We start from the raw sequence: 21,405 nt of genomic DNA on the forward strand, positions 1-21,405 counted from the left end.
ACTGACTGATAGGTGACCAACGTCCAACCTCTCAGTACCCGGTTACCTTGATCCCCGGTGGATTTTCAAGACCCTATTGGATCGCCAGCCTCTCTTGGCTCTCCTCAGATAGACTCCCCACCAAACAGCTTCCTCTCACTGGGAACACGCTTGGGATCTTCTCAGGATTGGGGACCCAGTTGATTACTGGGGCCCAGCCACAGCTTTAAATGTCCCGGACCAACGTGGTCCCGGAACCAGGAACACTGCGTGGCACGCACACACTGGCCTGGAAGGCCATTTTGCCGGGGCGACGTGATGCAGTCACCCTAAAGGGTGGTGCCGCACTCGAAGAAGAACCCCGACCAATGGCGTCTGTCTCATAAATACCCTCCCCCAGCATGCACAGTGAGGAAAACCCCTCCTGATAGGCTGCTGGGGAAAAACACCCAAACCTTGACTCCACTGCTGCCACCCGTACTCCTGGGGTGGGAACAGCACCCCAGAAGCGACAGAATGAGCCCACAGTCAGCCAAGCTGAGACAGAGACCTCAATTAACAGATTAACTGGATCAGAGCTAATTAACTCTCTGATCCCCCATCTAAATTTAACTTTGCACCGGTACTTAGAAGTAACCAGGCGCTACACTTATATTGATGTCTATGTATAATCTTAAGTAGTAGATCTATAATTTTTGAATCAAGATGAAACAAAGAACGAATTGTTTTTGGCAACTAATTGTTTGGAAAGAAATTTATTTTTCCGATAATAAAGTGTAAATGAATAAAAAAAGTCCATCTGCAGAACACACTTACATTTCCTTGAAGTGTCTCTAAACCCAGGACCCTGCATTCACTATATCTGGTCTCTTACAGCAGTGGTCATCAACTCCTGTCCTCAGGGCCCACTAACAGGCCAGGCTTGCAAGATAACTGAAATACATCACATAAATAGAAAAAAATATTGCGCATACCAAAGTGAATACAAGTGTAACAGCTGCGTCTCAAATGTCATACAACATCAAATAAACATAGAAAAAGAAAGGAGTCGCGCTAATTGATTGAAAAAATTAAAGTGAATACCAATGTGCTGCGAACACAGTGAATTAATAAATATAGACTATGCAGCATGAACTGGGATCCTTATGCCAGTACTAACCATAAAAAATAGTCCACAAATTCATTAATAAAAAATGAACAGAGAACTGAAAAATAAATAAATTAACACAGTCCAAAACAAGTGATGATAAAGTAAGTCCCAAAGGTGCTAAATGAATCCACAAACATTGTGATCAGTGACAGACAGGAGACCTCCACCAACGGGCAACACTGACTCTTACCACAAATCAAATAATAAACAGCATAAACGATATCCACTCTCCACTGAGGAACAGGTTCAATCATCCATCCACTAGAGACCCCACAGCATACAGTAATCCTCTCTATTGACAGCTCGATATAGTACTCCAGAGTATATGAAAAGATTGAAAGGGACTCATAGCATAATACTGTATGGTAGGTTTAATGGGTAAAAGGAAGTAATGCACTTACATCAATCCAGTAAAACTTAAGCATAAAAAACACAGCCGGCCGGTCTGTATTGGAAGCGTGTGCCCAGAGTATCCGGGTCCTCACACATGTAACGCGGTGACGTCAAAGCGCCGCCTCCCAACGTTTCGTCTTAACAGGGACTTGTTCACGGGATGAGGAGGCGATTCGAGTCACTACGTGATGTAGCTAAAAGGGGAGTGGCTGAGCTCCGAGATGGACCTGACGCCAGACGCACGTCCACCATCTTTGTTGATGGAAAACGGCCAATAACTGCCAGCATATTAACACTAAATAAAGCAGCACAGCCAATCCTATAAAAAAGGATCATCACAGAGAATATTACAACTGTGACAATCCATTCCCACTATTAACCTGCGCTTTGTTATAGCGCATAAGGTGAAAACAAGAAAAATAGAAGTAGGGAAAAAAAGGAGAAAAAACTATAAAAATAAAGGGTATTTTTATAAAAACCGTCCTTAATAAAAACGTGGCGGGACATTCATAAGTTAAACCGCCACTAATTAAATGAAATATGTATAACTAAAAACTGATGTAATACCATTGGCCAGATCCATCTCGAATCATACATGGTGCTCAATCCATCATCATATAGTATACACATTAATGTCATTACACCATGGATAAAAAATGTAATCACAAAACCTAAGATATCTGATAACACAAATATTTGAATGTGTACAGCAAATAAATAGAGTTATGCATTATCTATGAAGCAGTTCACATCTACTTCTATGTTCAAGCCATGAGGGGTATAACATTTTAATTTATAAATCCAGGACATTTCGGATCTGGAGATGTTTCTTACCAGGTCACTCCCCCTCCAATGGGCAGTAAATTTGTCAATGCCTAGAAATACCGTATCCCTAGGGTCCTTATCGTGGGCAAGCAAATAGTGCTTAGAAACAGAGTGTTCTGTGAAACCACTCTGTATATTCGCGATGTGCTCATTGAGCCGTATGTGGAGGGGGCGCTTCGTCCTGCCCACATACTGAAGGCCACATGGGCACATTAGCAAATAAATAACACCCACTGTAGAACATGTAATGAAAGGTTTAATGCAGAAATTCTTCTGAGTACAGCTGGAACTAAACTCAGTAGTCCTCTTAGTGGTTCGCCTATTCAAACCACAACTCTGACACCTGCCACACTTAAAAAATCCTGTCAGACCTGAAAGAAACATTGAGGGCATCCTAGGAGGATTAAGTGTATTGGAAGCCAATTTATCTTTCAAAGAAGGAAGTCCCCTAAAGACCACCTGAGGTCTTTCGAGTAGTATTCCATTCAGAACATTGTCACTTTTCAAAATGTGCCAATACTTGGAAAAAATATGTTTCACACTTGCATGTTGACACGAGAAGTCAGTGACAAATGAAGACTTAAACTTGACAGAGTCCTTCCGAGGTTTGGGATTCAGGAGGTTGTCCATTATGCAGGTAACCTTGAACCAGAGTATAATATACTCACACACAACAACTTCTTACCTTTGGGTGATTTGTCTGATCAAGATGGAGGCGCTTATGGCCCAGTCTTAGGACCCAATTGTTCTAATAATTTGGGGCCTTATGAATTTGGGTATGGTGCTGGCTCTACCCAACAGAATAGTTTTAACCAAACACATTGGGGTTTTCCCCGGGTGAACCAAGGCACCAAAAGAGCGGCCGAACGAAAAGAGGAGTTGGAGGGGGGAGGAATAGGAAGCCCAAAGAGATCAAAAATATAACGGGAGAGGGTATTTTTAATTTAAGCTCCCATACTTTGAGTCAGTCCGAATTGGTCGTTTTGGACAAGGGACTGAAATCTGTTCCACCCACTAACATCAACAAATTTAGAACATACATGGACATACATAAGTATGTCCGCAAGCTTAACACTCAATGTTATTTTGCTTACAACCCCTTCAACCCTTCTGGAATCTCTTCCTCACGCATTGTCCATTCGGGTTTGGCTAATGCCTCAGTCTTTAACCCTCCAGGCCACTTAGCGGCGGCACTAAGGGTGTTTAGAGATCTGACCCTTAAAGACTTGGATGACTTAAAAATCAAACAAGTTCGTTGTAAATTACAAATAGAAGAGGGTATCAAGTCTTTGTGTCATAATAAAGATTTGGTGATCCGCCCTGCGGATAAGGGTGGTGGTATTGTAGTCCTTAACAAGGGTGACTATATGCAAGAGATGCAAATAATCCTTGGGGACAGTGACACCTATGTCCCCCTTCCATTAGACCCTGGGGCGAAATATAAAAAGGCCTTAGTTAAGATTGTGAATAGAGGTTTTCGTGGGAAGGTTTTGAATGAAAAAGAAAAATCCTTTTTAGTTCCTAAGGCTCCAAGAACGCCTATAATGTACTATTTGCCAAAGGTACATAAAAACCCCATTTGCCCCCCGGGACGTCCCATTGTGAGTGGGATAGACTCAGTTACGTCCCGGGTGGGCAAGTATATACATTTTTTCCTCCAACCTCTTGTTAAAAGTATACCATCTTATATCAAAGACACCAAAGATGTAATCAATTTACTTTCCAGGTTAACACCTCCACCAGGGATTTGGTTAGTGACAGCAGATGTCACTTCATTGTATACCATTATACCCCATGATCTTGGTCTACATGCAGTTTCCTATTATTTAAATAAGGATAGTGGCCTTGATTTGACACAAATAACTTTCATAATGGAACTTTTAAGGTTTGCAGCCACACATAACTATTTTTGGCATGATGGGAAGTTTTATCAACAAAGTCGCGGGGTTGCTATGGGGGCTAAATATGCCCCCAGCCTCGCGAACTTATTTATGGCCTTGTGGGAGGAGGATGTCGTCTGTGTCCAGTCTAGGCCCCAGATTTTGCTGTGGGCCAGATACATCGACGACATCCTCCTCCTATGGGATGGTACTGAGAATGACCTGTCGCAGTTCATTGACTCACTTAACATCAATGGTCGTGGGATTTTTCTCACTTATGAGGCTAGTCAAACGCAGATTAGCTTCTTGGATTTAGTCATTTCTGTCAAGGAGGGTGGTTTTGTGACTACAACACACTTCAAGACAACAGACAGAAATGCGTATATCTCTAAAGACAGCTGTCATTACTCCCCCTGGTTAGACTCTATACCAAAGAGTCAATACCTTCGATTAAAAAGGAATTGCACCAAACAGGCCTCTTTTGTGAAACAAGCAGGCATCCTAACAGAACGTTTTGCTTCAAAGGGATATTGCTTGGAAGCCCTATCCAATACGGTAGATCAAGTGGCTAACTTAGACAGAGTTGTCCTACTGGAGGTTAAACCTCGGAAGGACTCTGTCAAGTTTAAGTCTCCATTTGTCACTGACTTCTCGTGTCAACATGCAAGTGTGAAACATATTTTTTCCAAGTATTGGCACATTTTGAAAAGTGACAATGTTCTGAATGGAATACTACCCGGAAGACCTCAGGTGGTCTTTAGGGTAATACACTTAATCCTTCTAGGATGCCCTCAATGTTTCTTTCAGGTCTGACAGGATTTTTTAAGTGTGGCAGGTGTCAGAGTTGTGGTTTGAATAGGTGAACCACTAAGAGGACTACTGAGTTTAGTTCCAGCTGTACTCCCCTGCAATTTCTGCATTAAACCTTTCATTACATGTTCTACAGTGGGTGTTATTTATTTGCTAATGTGCCCATGTGGCCTTCAGTATGTGGGCAGGACGAAGCGCCCCCTCCACATACGGCTCATTGAGCACATAGCGAATATACGGAGTGGTTTCACAGAACACTCTGTTTCTAAGCACTATTTGCTTGCCCACGATAAGTACCCTAGGGATGCGGTATTTCTAGGCATTGACAAATTTACTGCCCATTGGAGGGGGAGTGACCTGGTAAGAAACATCTCCAGATCCGAAATGCCCTGGATTTATAAATTTAAATGTTATACCCCTCATGGCTTGAACATAGAAGTAGATGTGAACTGCTTCATAGATAATGCATAACTCTATTTATTTGCTGTACACATTCAAATATTTGTGTTATCAGATATCTTAGGTTTTGTGATTACATTTTTTATCCATGGTGTAATGACATTAATGTGTATACTATATGATGATGAATTGAGCACCATGTATGATTCGAGATGGATCTGGCCAATGGCATTACATCAGTTTTTAGTTATACATATTTCATTTAATTAGTGGCGGTTTGACTTATGAATGTCTCGCCACGTTTTTATTAAGGACGGTTTTTATAAAAATACCCTTTATTTTTATAGTTTTTTTCTCCTTTTTTTCCCTACTTCTATTTTTCTTGTTTTCACCTTATGCGCTTTAACAAAGCGCAGGTTAATAGTGGGAATGGATTGTCACAGTTGTAATATTCTCTGTGATGATCCTTTTTTATAGGATTGGCTGTGCTGCTTTATTTAGTGTTAATATGCTGGCAGTTATTGGCCGTTTTCCATCAACAAAGATGGTGGACGTGCGTCTGGCGTCAGGTCCATCTCGGAGCTCAGCCACTCCCCTTTTTGCTACATCACGCGGTGACTCGAAGCACCTCCTCATCCCGTGAACAAGTCCCTGTTGAGACGTCAGGGAGGCGGCGCTTTGACGTCACCGCGTTACACGTGTGAGGACCCGGATACTCTGGGCACACGCTTCCAATACAGACCGGCCGGCTGTGTTTTTTATGCTTAAGTTTTACTGGATTGATGTAAGTGCATTACTTCCTTTTACCCATTAAACCTACCATACAGTATTATGCTATGAGTCCCTTTCAATCTTTTCATATACTCTGGAGTACTATATCGAGCTGTCAATAGAGAGGATTACTGTATGCTGTGGGGTCTCTAGTGGATGGATGATTGAACCTGTTCCTCAGTGGAGAGTGGATATCGTTTATGCTGTTTATTATTTGATTTGTGATAAGAGTCAGTGTTGCCCATTGGTGGAGGTCTCCTGTCTGTCACTGATCACAATGCTTGTGGATTCATTCAGCACATTTGGGACTTACTTTATCATCACTTGTTTTGGACTGTGTTAATTTATTTATTTTTCAGTTCTCTGTTCATTTTTTATTAATGAATTTGTGGACTATTTTTTATGGTTAGTACTGGCATAAGGATCCCAGTTCATGCTGCATAGTCTATATTTATTAATTCACTGTGTTCGCAGCACATTGGTATTCACTTTCATTTTTTCAATCAATTAGCGCGACTCCTTTCTTTTTCTATGAAATACATCACAGGTGATATAATTTGCTGCTCAGTGATTGCAATATTCTAGTTTGCATCTCCCCAGGGTAGTACATAAAATATGGCCTGTTAGTGTGTCCTGAGGACAGGGTTGATGACCACTGTCTTACAGTACACAGTACATGGAAATGCAATTATTTTAGTAAACTTAAACTGCTAAATACAGTACCTTGTCTCATCAGCAGTATATAGCAGTCTTGTGACTACTATTTGTGTCTGGTTAAAACTTGTAGGGGGAGTTTGGTTTTCCATCGGGATGCAGGGCCCCCAACCCTCTGTCTGGACAGGGCTGATTGGTTCTGTGCTGATCACATGATCTCTCCCAAGCAAAAAAAAAACTCTCCAGCAATACACACCAAAATGAGAATGTGCTCAATTAAAGAGGAAGTAAACCAACCCCCCCCCCAAAAAAAACGGGGAAAAAAAACGAATCCTGCAAGAAAAAGGCATAATGCGTTAGTATGCATAGTATACTAGCTCATTATGTGGCACTTACCTGAAATCGAAGTCTTTCTCGTTCCCCTCTGCCGCGCGTCCCCTTGCATCTTCTTCCTGTTATCGCCACTCCGGCGCTGCATTTGGCCGGAGCGGCGATGCTGTCACTCCCGCGCATGCGCAGGAATACGGCATTAACCCCAATAATACCATTCACAAAAACGGCATGCTCAGTGCGCCTGCACCATTGTCTACAGCGCGCATGCGCCGTAGACATCGGCGCCAGTCATTATTGTAAATATCTCCTAAACCATGCAGGTTTAGGAGATATTTCTTGCACCTACAAGTAAGCCTTAATCTAGTCTTACCTGTAGATGTACGTTGTGTGGTTGGGTTTACAACCACTTTAAGATTCTTTTAACTGTATTATCCGGACCTGTTTTGGAGACAATGCAAGAGGAGGAGAATCAGAAAAGACAGGATCAAACAGCCTTTTTACACAATGCAGAGGATTAACCACTTAGGTTCCACATTGAGTATAACAAGCATGCTTTACTGCATATACAGGCTTATTTTTCTGTTGTGGGTTTAGTAACACTTTAATGAATATGGAAATTTATTCAAGATTTCTCATAAAATATACCATAAAATTGAAAATTAATCTGTGCAATATTTTTTTTTTCAGGGCCACTGCAAAACCCATAATTGTGCTGCTCCCTGTCTTAGGACTGACCTGGTTGTGTGGTATTTTGGTACATCTCAGTGTAATCTGGGCCTATGTTTTTATCTTATTGAATTCATTTCAGGTACTGGATATTTTCCTTTACATCTTTAATCCTCCATATCTTTTATGTGTTTGTTTCATGTGGGGACCCATTTATTGAGCTAAAGCAAAGCAAACAATTTTCATTCTTCTAACTTTTTATAAAAGGGGGGCACAGACAGAAATAAAAATGAACAAACATTCTAATCTTTATCCCTCTAATCCTTCTATCCAGAACCAAAAAAAAAAAGTTCTGCCTTTAGCTCTACTTTACCTACACGGGTTGTTGCACAAAAATATATACTTTCCTCGTAAAGCACCAGTTGCTTAAGTTGATGGAAACTTGTCTTTTTAAAACCTTATGTCCCAAAAAAGAATCCATACAAATGCTGATCCCATGTTTTCAGAAAGGACTGGCACTCTGCAGACTTCCATTATCCAATCATGTGCAAGAAAAAATAAAATAAAAACAATTCTGTACATGATTAGTCCATTTTGGAAAGTGGATTTATATTACAATCACTGACCTAAGAAAAATTATCTTGCTAAGACTAAGGGCTCTTTCACACGGAGCGGATCCGTATTGATCCGCTCTGTTAGCCCGTTTGGCTCAGCTGGGATTCCTCCGTTAATCCCCGCTGAGCTGTCGGCGGACAGGGCGGTCCCCACACACAGTGCAGAGACCGCCCTGTCTCTCCTCCGCTCTCCCCTTCATCCGTATTCATCCGATCCGTTCCGCCGGACAGAAAAAAAATAGGGTTTTCTTCCGTCCGCAAAAGCGGATCTTTGTGGACGCGGATGGTTGCGGACGTTAGCGGATGCATCATCCGCTAACGTCTGCAATCCCATAGGGATACATTACAAGTCCATAAACGGACTTGTAATAAACGGACCGTTTGTCCGTACGTGTGAAAGGGCCCTTAAGTTCCATGCAAAGTGAATAGTCTATTTGCCTTTAGTAAATCAACTCCACTGTGTGCTGTACTTTTAGCTTGAGCCATAAGCAAAATGCTTGTTTTTGGTGTAATGTTTGTTGATAGTATTGGTTATTATTAAAATTAAATATTAAAATTAAATTGTGCAAATGACCCCCCCCCCCCAAAAGTGATAATAATGATACTATATGAAAACCTGCTAACACAATATGTGATATATCATATCAATATATGAGATTAATGGAACAAGTGTAGTGCCCATAGAAATTGACTAGGGGTAGACCGATTATTGGTGCAGCCGATATTCACTTTTTTTGAAGAATCGGTATCAGTAACAAACTTACCGATATTACCGATATTGCTTCAAGTGGTTGTACCAGGGTGATGCCTGCAGCTGCCATTCTTTAGAGCGGACAGTCGGCTTTCTAGTAATAACAGCTGATGCAGCAAAGTAGCCGCTTGCCCGTTATCACAAGTAGCAGGAGGGGACGTCCCCCCCTTGCCGCTTTCTGCCGCTCAGCCCGGGTCTGCCATCCCACCGGGAGGCCGGGCGACCAGCTGGCACGTCCATTGGCTGGCCAGAGATTTGAACAAAGCCGATTGCTTTGTTTGGGTCTCTGATCTAGTAACCTGGAAACTATGTCATGACATCACTTCTGGATTACTCTCATCCTAAAGGCGCCAGTTTAAAAAAAAAAAAAAAAAGTATTTAAAAACACTGGCATCTTGGCATTTTTAATACTTTTAAATGCAGAGGAGGGGTTTGGGGTCTTATAGACCCCAGATCCCTCTATAAATAGTACCTTCCACTGCCTATTACTGTCAAAAGGGATTTTTACATTCCTTGTAACAGCAATAAAAGTGATACAAAAAATGATATGTAAAAGGACAGTGAAAAAATAAAAACTTTACATCTACAGAATATCGGCACCCGATATTGGCTATTGACCTTAAAGGCAGCCAAAAAAGACAATATCGTATTGGCCCTGAAAAAACAATATTGTCGACCTCTAAAATTGACAACCATGTCTGTGCTAAAAATCCCACACTCCTTTTATCACACAGTGGCTAAGTGGTTAGCACTTCTGCCTAGCAGCGCTAGGGCCGTTGGTTGGAATCTCAACCATGGCACTACGTGCTTGAAGTTTGCATGTTCTCCCTGTTCTGTGTGGATTTCCTCCCACACTCCAAAGACATGCTGGTTAATTGGCTCCTGTCTAAAATGGCCCTAGTTTGTGTATGCATGAATTTGAGTTGGGGACCTTAGATTTTAAGCTCCCTGAGGACAGGGACTGATGTGAATGTACAATATATATGTAAAATGCTGTGTAATTTAATGGCACCCTGTGTTCAGACATATTTCGAAGTGATAATGCAATTACACAGACACCAGACTGTAGCAAAGTAAACAAGTACAGTAATTTACCTATAATTAGGCAGATATCTTTCAGTGTTAAGCTCTTGGTAAGTATGCAATGAAAAGAAAAGTCAAACAGTAGTGATTTTAGTAGGTCCTGAAAGTGGAATAACGTCCTTACAGGATGTCTCCAATTTACAAGCCGACCTCAATGCTCTGTCTGATTGGGCGACTAAGTGGCAGATGAGGTTTAATGTAGATAAATGTAAAGTTATGCACTTGGGGGCTAAGAATATGCATGCATCATACATACTAGGGGGAGTACAACTGGGGGGATCTGTAGTGGAGAAGGATCTGGGGGTTTTAGTTGATCATAAGCTCAATAATGGCATGCAATGCCAAGCTGCAGTTTCCAAAGCGAGCAAAGTCCTTTCTTGTATTAAGAGAGGTATGGACTCCAGAGACAGAGATATAATTTTGCCCCTGTACAAATCATTAGTAAGACCTCATCTGGAATATGCAGTTCAGTTTTGGGCACCAGTTCTCAAAAAGGATATAGGAGAACTGGAGAAAGTGCAGAGAAGAGCAACCAAACTGATAAGAGACATGGAGGAGCTCAGCTATGAGGAAAGATTAGAGGAACTAAATGTATTCACTCTTGAGAAGAGGAGAATAAGGGGGGATATGATCAACATGTACAAATATATAAGAGGTCCATACAGTGAACTTAGTGTTGAGTTATTCACTTTACGGTCATCACTGAGGACAAGGGGGCACTCTTTACGTCTAGAGGAAAAGAGATTTCACCTCCAAATACGGAAAGGTTTTTTCACAGTAAGAGCTGTGAAAATGTGGAACAGACTCCCTCCAGAGGTGGTTCTGGCCAGCTCAGTAGATTGCTTTAAGAAAGGTCTGGATTCTTTCCTAAATGTACAGAATATAACTGAGTACTAAGATTTGTAGGTATAGTTGATCCAGGGTAAATCCGATTGCCTCTCGGGGGATCAGGAAGGAATTTTTTCCCCTGCTGTAGCAAATTGGATCATGCTCCGCTGGGGTTTTTTGCCTTCCTCTGGATCAACTGTGGGTATGGAGTTGGGTGTATAGGATTTTACTGTGTTTTTTTATTTTGTTTTTTGTGGTTGAACTGGATGGACTTGTGTCTTTTTTCAACCTGACTAACTATGTAACTATGTAACCTATGACCCAGGTATAAAAGGTAATATCATCATACCTCCCAACTGTCCCTGATTTTGAGGGACTGTCCCTGATTTGGAGCAATGTCCCTCTGTCCCTCATTCTCCTCATTTGTCCCTCATTTTGGTCTGATCTATATAGATGTATATAAAATGCACTTTTTATCTATCAAAAAGTGTTTCCCAGTGCTAAACCTTTCATCTGATTTCTAAATTGCTGCATTTGTAAATTCCAAAAGCCAATATAAAGAAATAGTAGTGGTAAAAAAAGCACTTGTGGGTTTAACCAATCTTATTTTTTTGTACAATTCTCGGGGGCGTAACAAGGGGTGTGTCCTATGCCTGCATACTTTTGCTGATAGGCGTCCCTCATTCCCATCTCAGAAAGTTGGGAGGTATGTATCACCTCTATCAGCCAAGAGCAATTGTGAATTTCCTGGTACAAGTAGCAGTCCACGCAACCATGTATCAGCAGGGTGCTTCCTATCTTTATTGCCTGGGGAGTGCATCCCCTTGGTCCCAAGTGCCCCAGAGTCTGTCTTAGGTTGCTTTCACACTTTTGGCTTTAAAAAAGCAGAAGAAAAATGTGTGACCATGTCTTCCTTTGGAACCCTTCACATTGATCAATTGCGAGTCCGGTGCATTTTTAAAATCCTGCTGGCTGCATTTTTGGTACAGGTTTGGTACGGTAAAAAAACTGCACCAAAAATGCACCTCTCCTTTTGAAATGCATTAAAATGCGTGGCAAAAACACATAGAAAATGCACCTGTATTGCAATTTTGATGCAGTTTTTGAGTCTCATATTCTGTGAAAAACGCAAAGCAAACGCGGTAAAATCATGGAAGAAAGGAGTATGCGATTTTTGTCACATTTTGCTGTGGATCAGTGTGAATGTAGCCTAACATAGGAAAATATCCAGCTGCACCTAATGTCACCTCCAATTAGACTCCGATTGGTTTCAGAGCGTATCAAAATGTTCACTCTTCTGTGCTGTGTGGTATGTGGATAATGCACACCTCACTGCTTTCCAAAGACTGTGGGAGTCCAAATTAACTGAAAGCATAGAAGAACACAAAGGGCGCATAATACTAGCGCATTATCCTCAATACACATTCCTCAGGGAAGCTTTATACAGCAGAACTAAATAAAGAAAGCACTGATCCTGTCTGAAAATGTCCTTGTCAACAATTAGGCCTCGTACAGACGACCGGATCTATCCGCTGGGATTGATCCGCGGATCAGTTCCAGCAGATAGATCCGGTCGTCTGTACGTCCGAGCAGACAATTCCCAGCGGATAAAAAATTTGTAGCATGCTACAAAATCTATCCGCTGGGATCCAGTCCAGCGGACTGATCCGGTCGTCTGTACAGACTCACCGGATCAGTCCGTCAGCTCCCCTCCCTCGCATGCGTCGTAATGATTCGACGCATGCGTAGAAGTATTTACCTTCCAGCGTCGCGCACGTCGCCGCGTCATCGGCGCAACACGTCACCGCGGATGTATTCCGCACGGATTTCGATCTGATGGTGTATACAGCCATCAGATCCAAATCCGCCAGAGGATTTATCCGCTGGAAACGGTCCGGCGGACCGTTTCCAGCGGATATCCCCTCGTGTGTACGGGGCCTAAGAGAAATCTAAACAAGGCTCTGAAGAAGAGGAAAACCTTGAAACGCGTTAGCCAATGTGACTACAAGTGTTGTGGATTTTTGCATATGGATTTAAGCAGTTGATTTTATACTAATGCTATGACACAAGTACTGGTTTGTGAGTATTTTTGCCTCCAAATTTATTAAATAAAACATGTATTGAGGATAATGAGGTAGGCCTATGCGCCCTCCTTGTTCTTCTATGCTTTTAGACTCCGATTAGTGCTAGGTTTAGTATATGTGAATTCCGTATTATAGCTGGACCAGGACAAAAGAGGAGGTCAAAATCATGGAGGCCATGCGTGTTTGCAGTACTTAACATTAATGTGTAGCAAAGATATCCTATGTCTTTTAATGGGTATTTTATGTATATATACTGTAGTGTTTTTATGGAGAAATAAAATAGAATAAGGTTTTTATGAAACATCGATATATGGTCTATGTGATGTTTTTTCCTTTGATGGGTCATTCAAGCCAAATCAATTAGAGTCTTTCATAAATTAAGTGTTAAGATGTGTGATTTATTGTAGAATGAAAAAAGAATAACAACATGTAATGTAAAGTTGCTTATATAAACTGACAATGGGCCAGATTCAGATAGGTCAGCGGATCTTTAGATCTGCGTAACCTATCTGATTTACGTTACGCCCCTGCAAGTTTTTGAGGCAAGTGCTTTATTCAGAAAGCACTTGCCTCTAAAGTTGCGTCGGCCTATCGTAAATCCCCCGGCGGAATTCAAATTCCGCGGCTAGGGGGCGTGTAAAATTTAAATCAGGCGCGTCCCCGCGCCGATGTACTGCACATGCGCCGTCCGCAAAATTTCCCAGCGTGCATTGCTCCAAATGACATTGCAAGGACGTCATTGGTTTCGACGTTAACGTAAATTACATCCGGCCGTATTCGCAAACGACTTACGCAAACGACGTAAAAAAAAATGCGCCGGGCGGTCGTTCATTTCTGAATCGGCGTAAATATTAATTTGCATATTCCACGCGTAAAAGATACGGAAGCGCCACCTAGCGGCCGGCCTGGAATTGCAGCCTAAGATCCGACAGTGTAAGACACTTACACCTGTCGGATCTTAGGGATATCTATGCGTAACCTGATTCTATGAATCAGGCGCATAGATACGACGGCCGGACTCAGAGATACAATGGCGTATAAGGAGATACGCCGTCGTATCTTCTTTCTGAATCCGGCCCAATATGTACTTTATGCATGGAACCTTTCTATCCAGCAGGTGGCACTGCAGTATGATAATGTCTATTCTCTGTGGTAATGTAAAAACAGGATGTATTGCCTGTATCCAAGTGTATGTACTTGTATTGTCCTGTTTCCTGTAAGACACAATAAAGATATCCTCCATAAAAGTGAAGAAGTTTGCTGTATCCAAGAAGCTTCCAAAGCTTGATTTCAATAGTAAACTAGTAGGTTATGGGTCCTAGGCACCCAGGCATTGGAGAGGATTCCCCAGTGTACCCATCAGAGCACCCAGCAGGCACCCAGAGGCACTGGAAAGAATACTCAGTGAGTACAAGTCTGTGAATACTGGTTACAAGCAGCTGAAAGATGGCAAGCAGTTCAGATGTGAAGTTTGCAATTGCAAAGCTGAACAATGCCAATTACCAGCTGTGGAAGTTTAAACTGGAAGGGTTTCTCACCAATGACTTGTGGCAAGTGCTGAATACAGACAGACCCACAGACAGAGAGACAGAGGACTGGGCTGGAAGGATAGACAAGCAAAAGCGATTATAAGCTTGCTAGTGGAAGATCACCACCAGCTTATCCACATAAAACAGAGAAAACAGCGATAGGTATGTGGACTTCATTACAAAAGCTGCATGAGCGTTTCAGCCTCAACAGCAAACTGTTTTTGCTTCGAGAGTTATACAAGATGAGACTACAAGAAGGCCAGCAAATGTGTGACCACATGAATGCTATGCTAGAGATCATAGAGCAGCTGTGTGCCATTGGAGAGGACATCAAAGGTAATCACATTGTTGCACTGCTCCTCTGCAGCCTTCCTGAGACATATACTACTCTCATTAACACTTTAGAAACCAGACCTGAGCAGGAGCTGAGACTGGAATATGTCAAAGGGAAATTAATGGTTGAATACGACAAAAGAAAACAAATATGCACCATTATGACAAAGCTCTTAAGAAATACAAAGGCATAAACCACAACAAAGAAAGCAGAGCCTGTTTTCGTTGTTAGAAAACCAGTCACTTAAAAATGGACTGTTCGATCTGGAAAGCTGAGCAGCGAAAGCTAAAGCTATCCACAAAAAGAGTCAAAGCAATCACCAAGGAAACGGCAGATACGTCATGGAGTGGCACCTTTAAAGTAACACAAAGCGCTGGTGCATACATAGACTCAGGTGCAACAAGCCACATGACTAGTGATGAGACCTTCTTCACAAACATTGATCACAGTGCAAAATATTTTTTTTTCCTAGCAAACAAGAAAAATATCACCTCAGAAGGTAAAGGCCAGGGCTTTCCTGAACTGCATTACACCACAAGGCAAGCAGAGTATCCTTGTAAAGAAAGTGCTGTATGTTCCAGAACTAGAAGGCAGCCTTTTATCTGAAAAATCTTGCAAACAACGGTCTCAGTTAAATTTCAGGGTGATGAATGCACAATTCACAATAACAAGTAATTCCTTGCAAAAGGAAAACTGGATGATCATCTATACAAGCCCATCACCACAGACCAGCAAGCTAATGACCTACACAGCAAATGTATTCACATATGGCATAGACGGCTGGGGCACAGAAGTCCAGAAGCTATACAGGACATTATAAAAAGAGTTTTATCAGAAAACGTAACAATAGCGCTTTGCATAGTGCTCACGAAATGCAAGTGCTGTATTGAAGAAAAAGCCACATGTGCTCCCCTTCCACAGGCATCTCAGGCCTCGTACACACGACCGGACATGTCCGCTGAAAGTGGTCCGCCGATGGTGTGTACAGCCATCAGACCGAAATCTCCGAGCGGACATGTCCGATGAAAACGGTCCGCGGACCGTTTTCATTGGACATGTCCGCTGGTGTGTACGAGGCCTCAAAGAAAAACTACCCACCCCCTGCAGCTCATACACAGTGATGCACACAGTCCAATGAAAAGTCCCACGTCAGGCGGGAATAGATATCTACTGACTTTCATTGATGATTATTCCAAGTACACAACTACTTATCTGATGAAACACAAGAATGAAACATCAGAGAAACTTCAAAAGTTCGTTGCCATGTCTAGCAACAAATTCCAATGCAAACCAGGACTAATATGCACTGGCAATGGGGGAGAATACATAAGCAAAGAAGTGGCTTTATACCTGAAGAGACAAGGAATAGTTCACCAGTAGGGATGAGCTTCGAGTTCGAGTCGAACTCATGTTCGACTCGAACATTGCTTGTTCGCCTGTTCGGTGAACAACGAACACTTAGGGGTGTTCGTGGCAAATTCGAAAAGCCGCGGAACACCCTGTTAAAGTCTATAGGAGAAATCTAAAGTGCTAATTTTAAAGGCTAATATGCAATTTATTGTCCTAAAAAGTGTTTGGGGACCTGGGTCCTGTCCCAGGGGACATGTATCAATGCAAAAAAAAGTTTTAAAAACGTCCGTTTTTTCGGGAGCAGTGAATTTAATAATGCTAAAAGTGAAACAATAAAAGTGAAATATTCCTTTCAATTTCGTACCTGGGGGGTGTAAAGTTAGCATGTGAAATAGCGCATGTTTCCAGTACATAGAACTGTCCCTGCACAAAGTGTCATTTCTGAAAGGAAAAAGTCTTTTAAAACCGGACTTGCGGCTATAATGAATTGTCGGCTCTGGCAATTCAGAGCGAATTCATTCTTAAAAAAAAAAAACAGCGTGGGGGTCCCCCCAAATTCCATTGCCAGGCTCTTCAGGTCTGGAATGGATATTAGGGGAACCCCGTTGTCAATTTAAAAAAAATGACGTGGGGTTCCCCCCAAATATCCATTCCAGACCCTTCAGGTCTGGTGTGGATTTTAAGGGGAACTCCACCCCAAATGTAAAAAAAAATGGCGTGCAGTTCCCCCAAAAATTCACATCAGACCCTTATCCGAGCATGTTAACCTGGCCGGCCGCAAAAAAGAGGGGGGGACAGAGTGCGCCCCCCCTCTCCTGAACCGTACCAGGCCACATGCCCTCAACATGGGGAGGATGTCCCCATATTGATGGGGACAAGAGCCCCATCCCACAACCCTTGCCTGGTGGTTGTGGGGGTCTGCGGGCGGGGGGCTTATCAGAATCTGGAAGACCCCTTTAACAAAGGGGACCCCCCAGATCCTACCCCTACCATTTCACGAAGGAAGTGTAAATAGTTTGAAAAAACACACACGCACACCATAGAAAAAAGTCCTTTATTAATAAAAAAAAAAGGGAAAAAAATCCAGCGGTGATAATCCACTCGTTCCAGGCTTCCTTCTCCAACGTTGTCTGTATCCAGCGATGGGTACGGGTGATCTCCGGTCCATCGATGAGAAGATCCATCCATCCTGAGCGCAGCATAGCTGACCTCCTCTCACGGCTGGACACAGCCCAGCGAATGACGTGAGTGAAGCTGTGACATTACTTATATAGGGGAGGCGGGGCCACCCGTCACGTGACCCCGCACCCTCTGACGCACCCTCAGCTGCGTCACTGGGTAAGCCCAGTCTTCCCCCTTCCTGGGCTTCCCCAGTGATGTAGCAGAGGGTGCGTCAGAGGGTGCGGGGTCACGTGACGGGTGGCCCCGCCTCCCCTATATAAGTAATGTCACAGCTTCAGTCGCGTCATTCCAGCGGTGAGAGGAGGTCGGCGATGCTGCGCTCTGGATGGATGGATCTTCTCATCGCTGGACCGGAGATCACCCGCACCCGTCGCTGGATACAGACAACGTTGGAGCAGGAAGCCGGGACCGAGAGTGGATTATCACCGCTGGATTTTTTGTTTTTTTTTAATTAAAGGACTTTTTTCTACGGTGTGTGTGCGTGTATTTTTTCAAACTATTTACACTTCCTTAGTGAAATGGTAGGGGTACAATGTTGTACAATGGTAGGGGTACCAATTCACATAGGGGGGGCCAGGAGACCCGCAGACCCCCACAACCACCGGGCAAGGGTTGTGGGGATGAGGCCCTTGTCCCCATCAACATGGGGACATCCTCCCCATGTTGAGGGCATGTGGCCTGGTACGGTTCAGGAGAGGGGGGCTGCACTCTGTCCCCCCCTCTTTTCTGCGGCCGGCCAGGTTAACATGCTCGGATAAGGGGTCTGGTGTGAATTTTTGGGGGAACTCCACGCCATTTTTTTTAATTTGGGGTGGAGTTCCCCTTAAAATCCACACCAGACCTGAAGGGTCTGGAATGGATATTTGGGGGGAACCCCACGTCATTTTTTTTTAATTGATGGTGGGGTTCCCCTTAATATCTATTCCAGACCTGAAGGGCCTGGTAATGGAATTTAGGGGGACCCCCAAGCTATTTTTTTTTTATGAATGAATTCTCTCTAAATTGCCAGAGCCGGCAATTCATTATAGCCGCAAGTCTGTTTTAAAATACTTTTTTTCCTTTCAGAAATGACACTTTGTGCAGGGACAGTTCTATGTACGGGAAACATGCGCTATTTCACATGCTAACTTTACATCCCCCAGGTACGAAATTTAAAGTAATATTTCACTTTTATTGTTTCACTTTTAGCATTATTAAATTCACTGCTCCTGAAAAAACGGCAGTTTTTAAAACTTTTTTTTTGCATTGATACATGTTTCCTGGGACAGGACCCAGGTCCCCAAACACTTTTTAGGACAATAACTTGCATATTAGCCTTTAAAATTAGCACTTTAGATTTCAAATGTTCGAGTCCCACAGAGTTTAACGGGGTTCTAAAGTTCACACAAACATTTGGTGTGTTCGCAAGTTCTGGTGCGAACCGAACAGGGGGGTGTTCGGCTCATCCCTATTCACCAGACAACCGCACCATACACTCCTGAATTAAATGGTGTAGCAGAAAGGAAAAATTGCACTCTTAGGCCCCGTACACACGACCAAACATGTATGCTGAAACTGGTCCGCGGGCCAGTTTCAGCAGACATGTTTGGTCGTGTGTGGGCGCGAGCGGGCCGAATTCCAGCAAACATTTGCCCGCCGGGCCTTTTCCCAGCGGACAAATATTCCTGGACTTGTTCTAAAACAGTCCGCTGGAATCCTGCCCGCTCGGACATGTACGGTCGTCAGTACAGACCTACCGTACATGTCCAGGCGCCCGCCGTCCCTCGCATGCGTCGAATGACTTTGACGCATGCGTGGAAGCATTTTAAAGGCAGGCCGCCCACGTCGCCGCGTCATTGTCGCGGCGACACCGCGTCATCGGCGCGGCGACACCGCGGACACGCCCCGCGTATTGTTTACGCGCGGACTTCTGTACGATGGTGTGTACAACCATCGTACAGAAGCCCTCTGGCAGACATGTACGGTGAAAACGGTCCGACGGACCGCTTTCACCGTACATGTTTGTTCATGAGTACCCGGCCTTATAGAAATGGCCAGATGTATGTTGTCGGATGCCAACCTACCTCAAGACTCGTACACACGATAGGTTAAACCGATGAAAACGGTCTGATGGACTGTTTTCATCAGTCCAAACCGATCGTATGTAGGCCCCATAGGTTATTTAACCTCCCTGGCGGTATGATTCTTTCAGAAAAAACATGCTGAAAGCGGTACCATTATTTGCTAAGGAAATTTGGCGTTTTATATTGTAGGTCTGTAATTTTTAGAAATAACTCACTTAAATCTGACCAAACAAGATTCTAATAGGCATCCCGGGTATGACATTTTTTTAAAAACAAAATTATAAATTATAATTTAATAAATAATTATAAATAATTATAACAAATAATAATATAATTATAATACAAATTATTCAATAATGTAATCAAATCAAAATCACTGAAATTTGCTCAGTTGCAGAATTGTCGCTGTCATTATTTATTTATTTTTTTATGACGAATTTCCCCACAAATCGCTATCGCACAATTCTGCAAGTGATTATAATTTACTATCACTGTTAAAACTGCTGATCTAAAACCATTTTTGACATAAAGGGACACTTTTGGTTGCTATGGACAATCTACAGTTTGCAGGGAGAAAGAAACGTTTTTATTATATAAAATGACATGCATGACACAGGACAGACCACTAGGGACAAGGGGGGTGTGTTTTTTTACATACAGTACTGTAATCTATAAGATTACAGTATACTGTATGTAAAGTGTTTGTTTACTTTTTTTGAATTTGGCGCCGTTCTCCGTCCCCGTGCGTCGTAACGTCGCAGGGAACGGAGATCGGCGTTACACAGAGGCACTGTCGCTCACACAGCGCGGTGGCATCGCTGGATCCAGGGACAAGGTAAGTAAACACTCCCTGTGGATCCAGCGAGGCAAGCCCGAGTCTGACTCGGGGTTACCGCTCGCAGCAGGAAAATCTAACCCTGAGTCAGACTCGGGAATACCGCCAGGCAGGTTAACCTTAGGTTAAAAAATAGAGAACTTGCTTTAAAATTTAACCTATGGATTGGTAACCGATAGGTCAAAACCGATCGTTAGTACGCACAACCATCGGTTAAAAATCCATGCATGCTCAGAATCAAGTCGACGCATGCTTGGAAGCATTAAACTTCGTTTTTTTCAGCACGTCGTTGTGTTTTACGTCACCGTGTTCTGACACGATCGTTTTATTTTAACTGATGGTGTGTAGGCACGACGGACCATCAGTCAGCTTCATAGGTTAACCTAGGACAACGGTCCTTCAGACCGTTGTCCTCTGGTTAACCTATTGTTGGTACAAGGCTTCACAAGTACCAGGGAGAAGCAGTCATGACTGCAACCTACCTACAGAACAAACTACCCTCAAGAGCAAGAGTAGTACTCCATTCAAAATGTGGCATGGATGAATGAATTCTCTCTAAATTGCCAGAGCCGGCAATTCATTATAGCCGCAAGTCTGTTTTAAAATACTTTTTTTCCTTTCAGAAATGACACTTTGTGCAGGGACAGTTCTATGTACGGGAAACATGCGCTATTTCACATGCTAACTTTACATCCCCCAGGTACGAAATTTAAAGTAATATTTCACTTTTATTGTTTCACTTTTAGCATTATTAAATTCACTGCTCCTGAAAAAACGGCAGTTTTTAAAACTTTTTTTTTGCATTGATACATGTTTCCTGGGACAGGACCCAGGTCCCCAAACACTTTTTAGGACAATAACTTGCATATTAGCCTTTAAAATTAGCACTTTA

General features: G+C 42.8%; 1 protein-coding gene across 1 annotated transcript in view; it reads left to right on the top strand.

The window, feature by feature from the left end:
• ADGRD2 (adhesion G protein-coupled receptor D2) overlaps positions 1-21,405 on the top strand; it is a 999,543-nt gene that overhangs the window by 606,364 nt on the left and 371,774 nt on the right. The window contains exon 20 of the mRNA XM_040324866.1: positions 7,882-8,002. Coding sequence (XP_040180800.1) covers positions 7,882-8,002 — 121 coding nt within the window. The remainder of the gene's footprint in view (positions 1-7,881; positions 8,003-21,405) is intronic.

The sequence above is a fragment of the Rana temporaria genome, chromosome 9 (assembly GCF_905171775.1).
Source record: "Rana temporaria chromosome 9, aRanTem1.1, whole genome shotgun sequence".
In the NCBI taxonomy this organism is placed as follows: domain Eukaryota; kingdom Metazoa; phylum Chordata; class Amphibia; order Anura; family Ranidae; genus Rana; species Rana temporaria.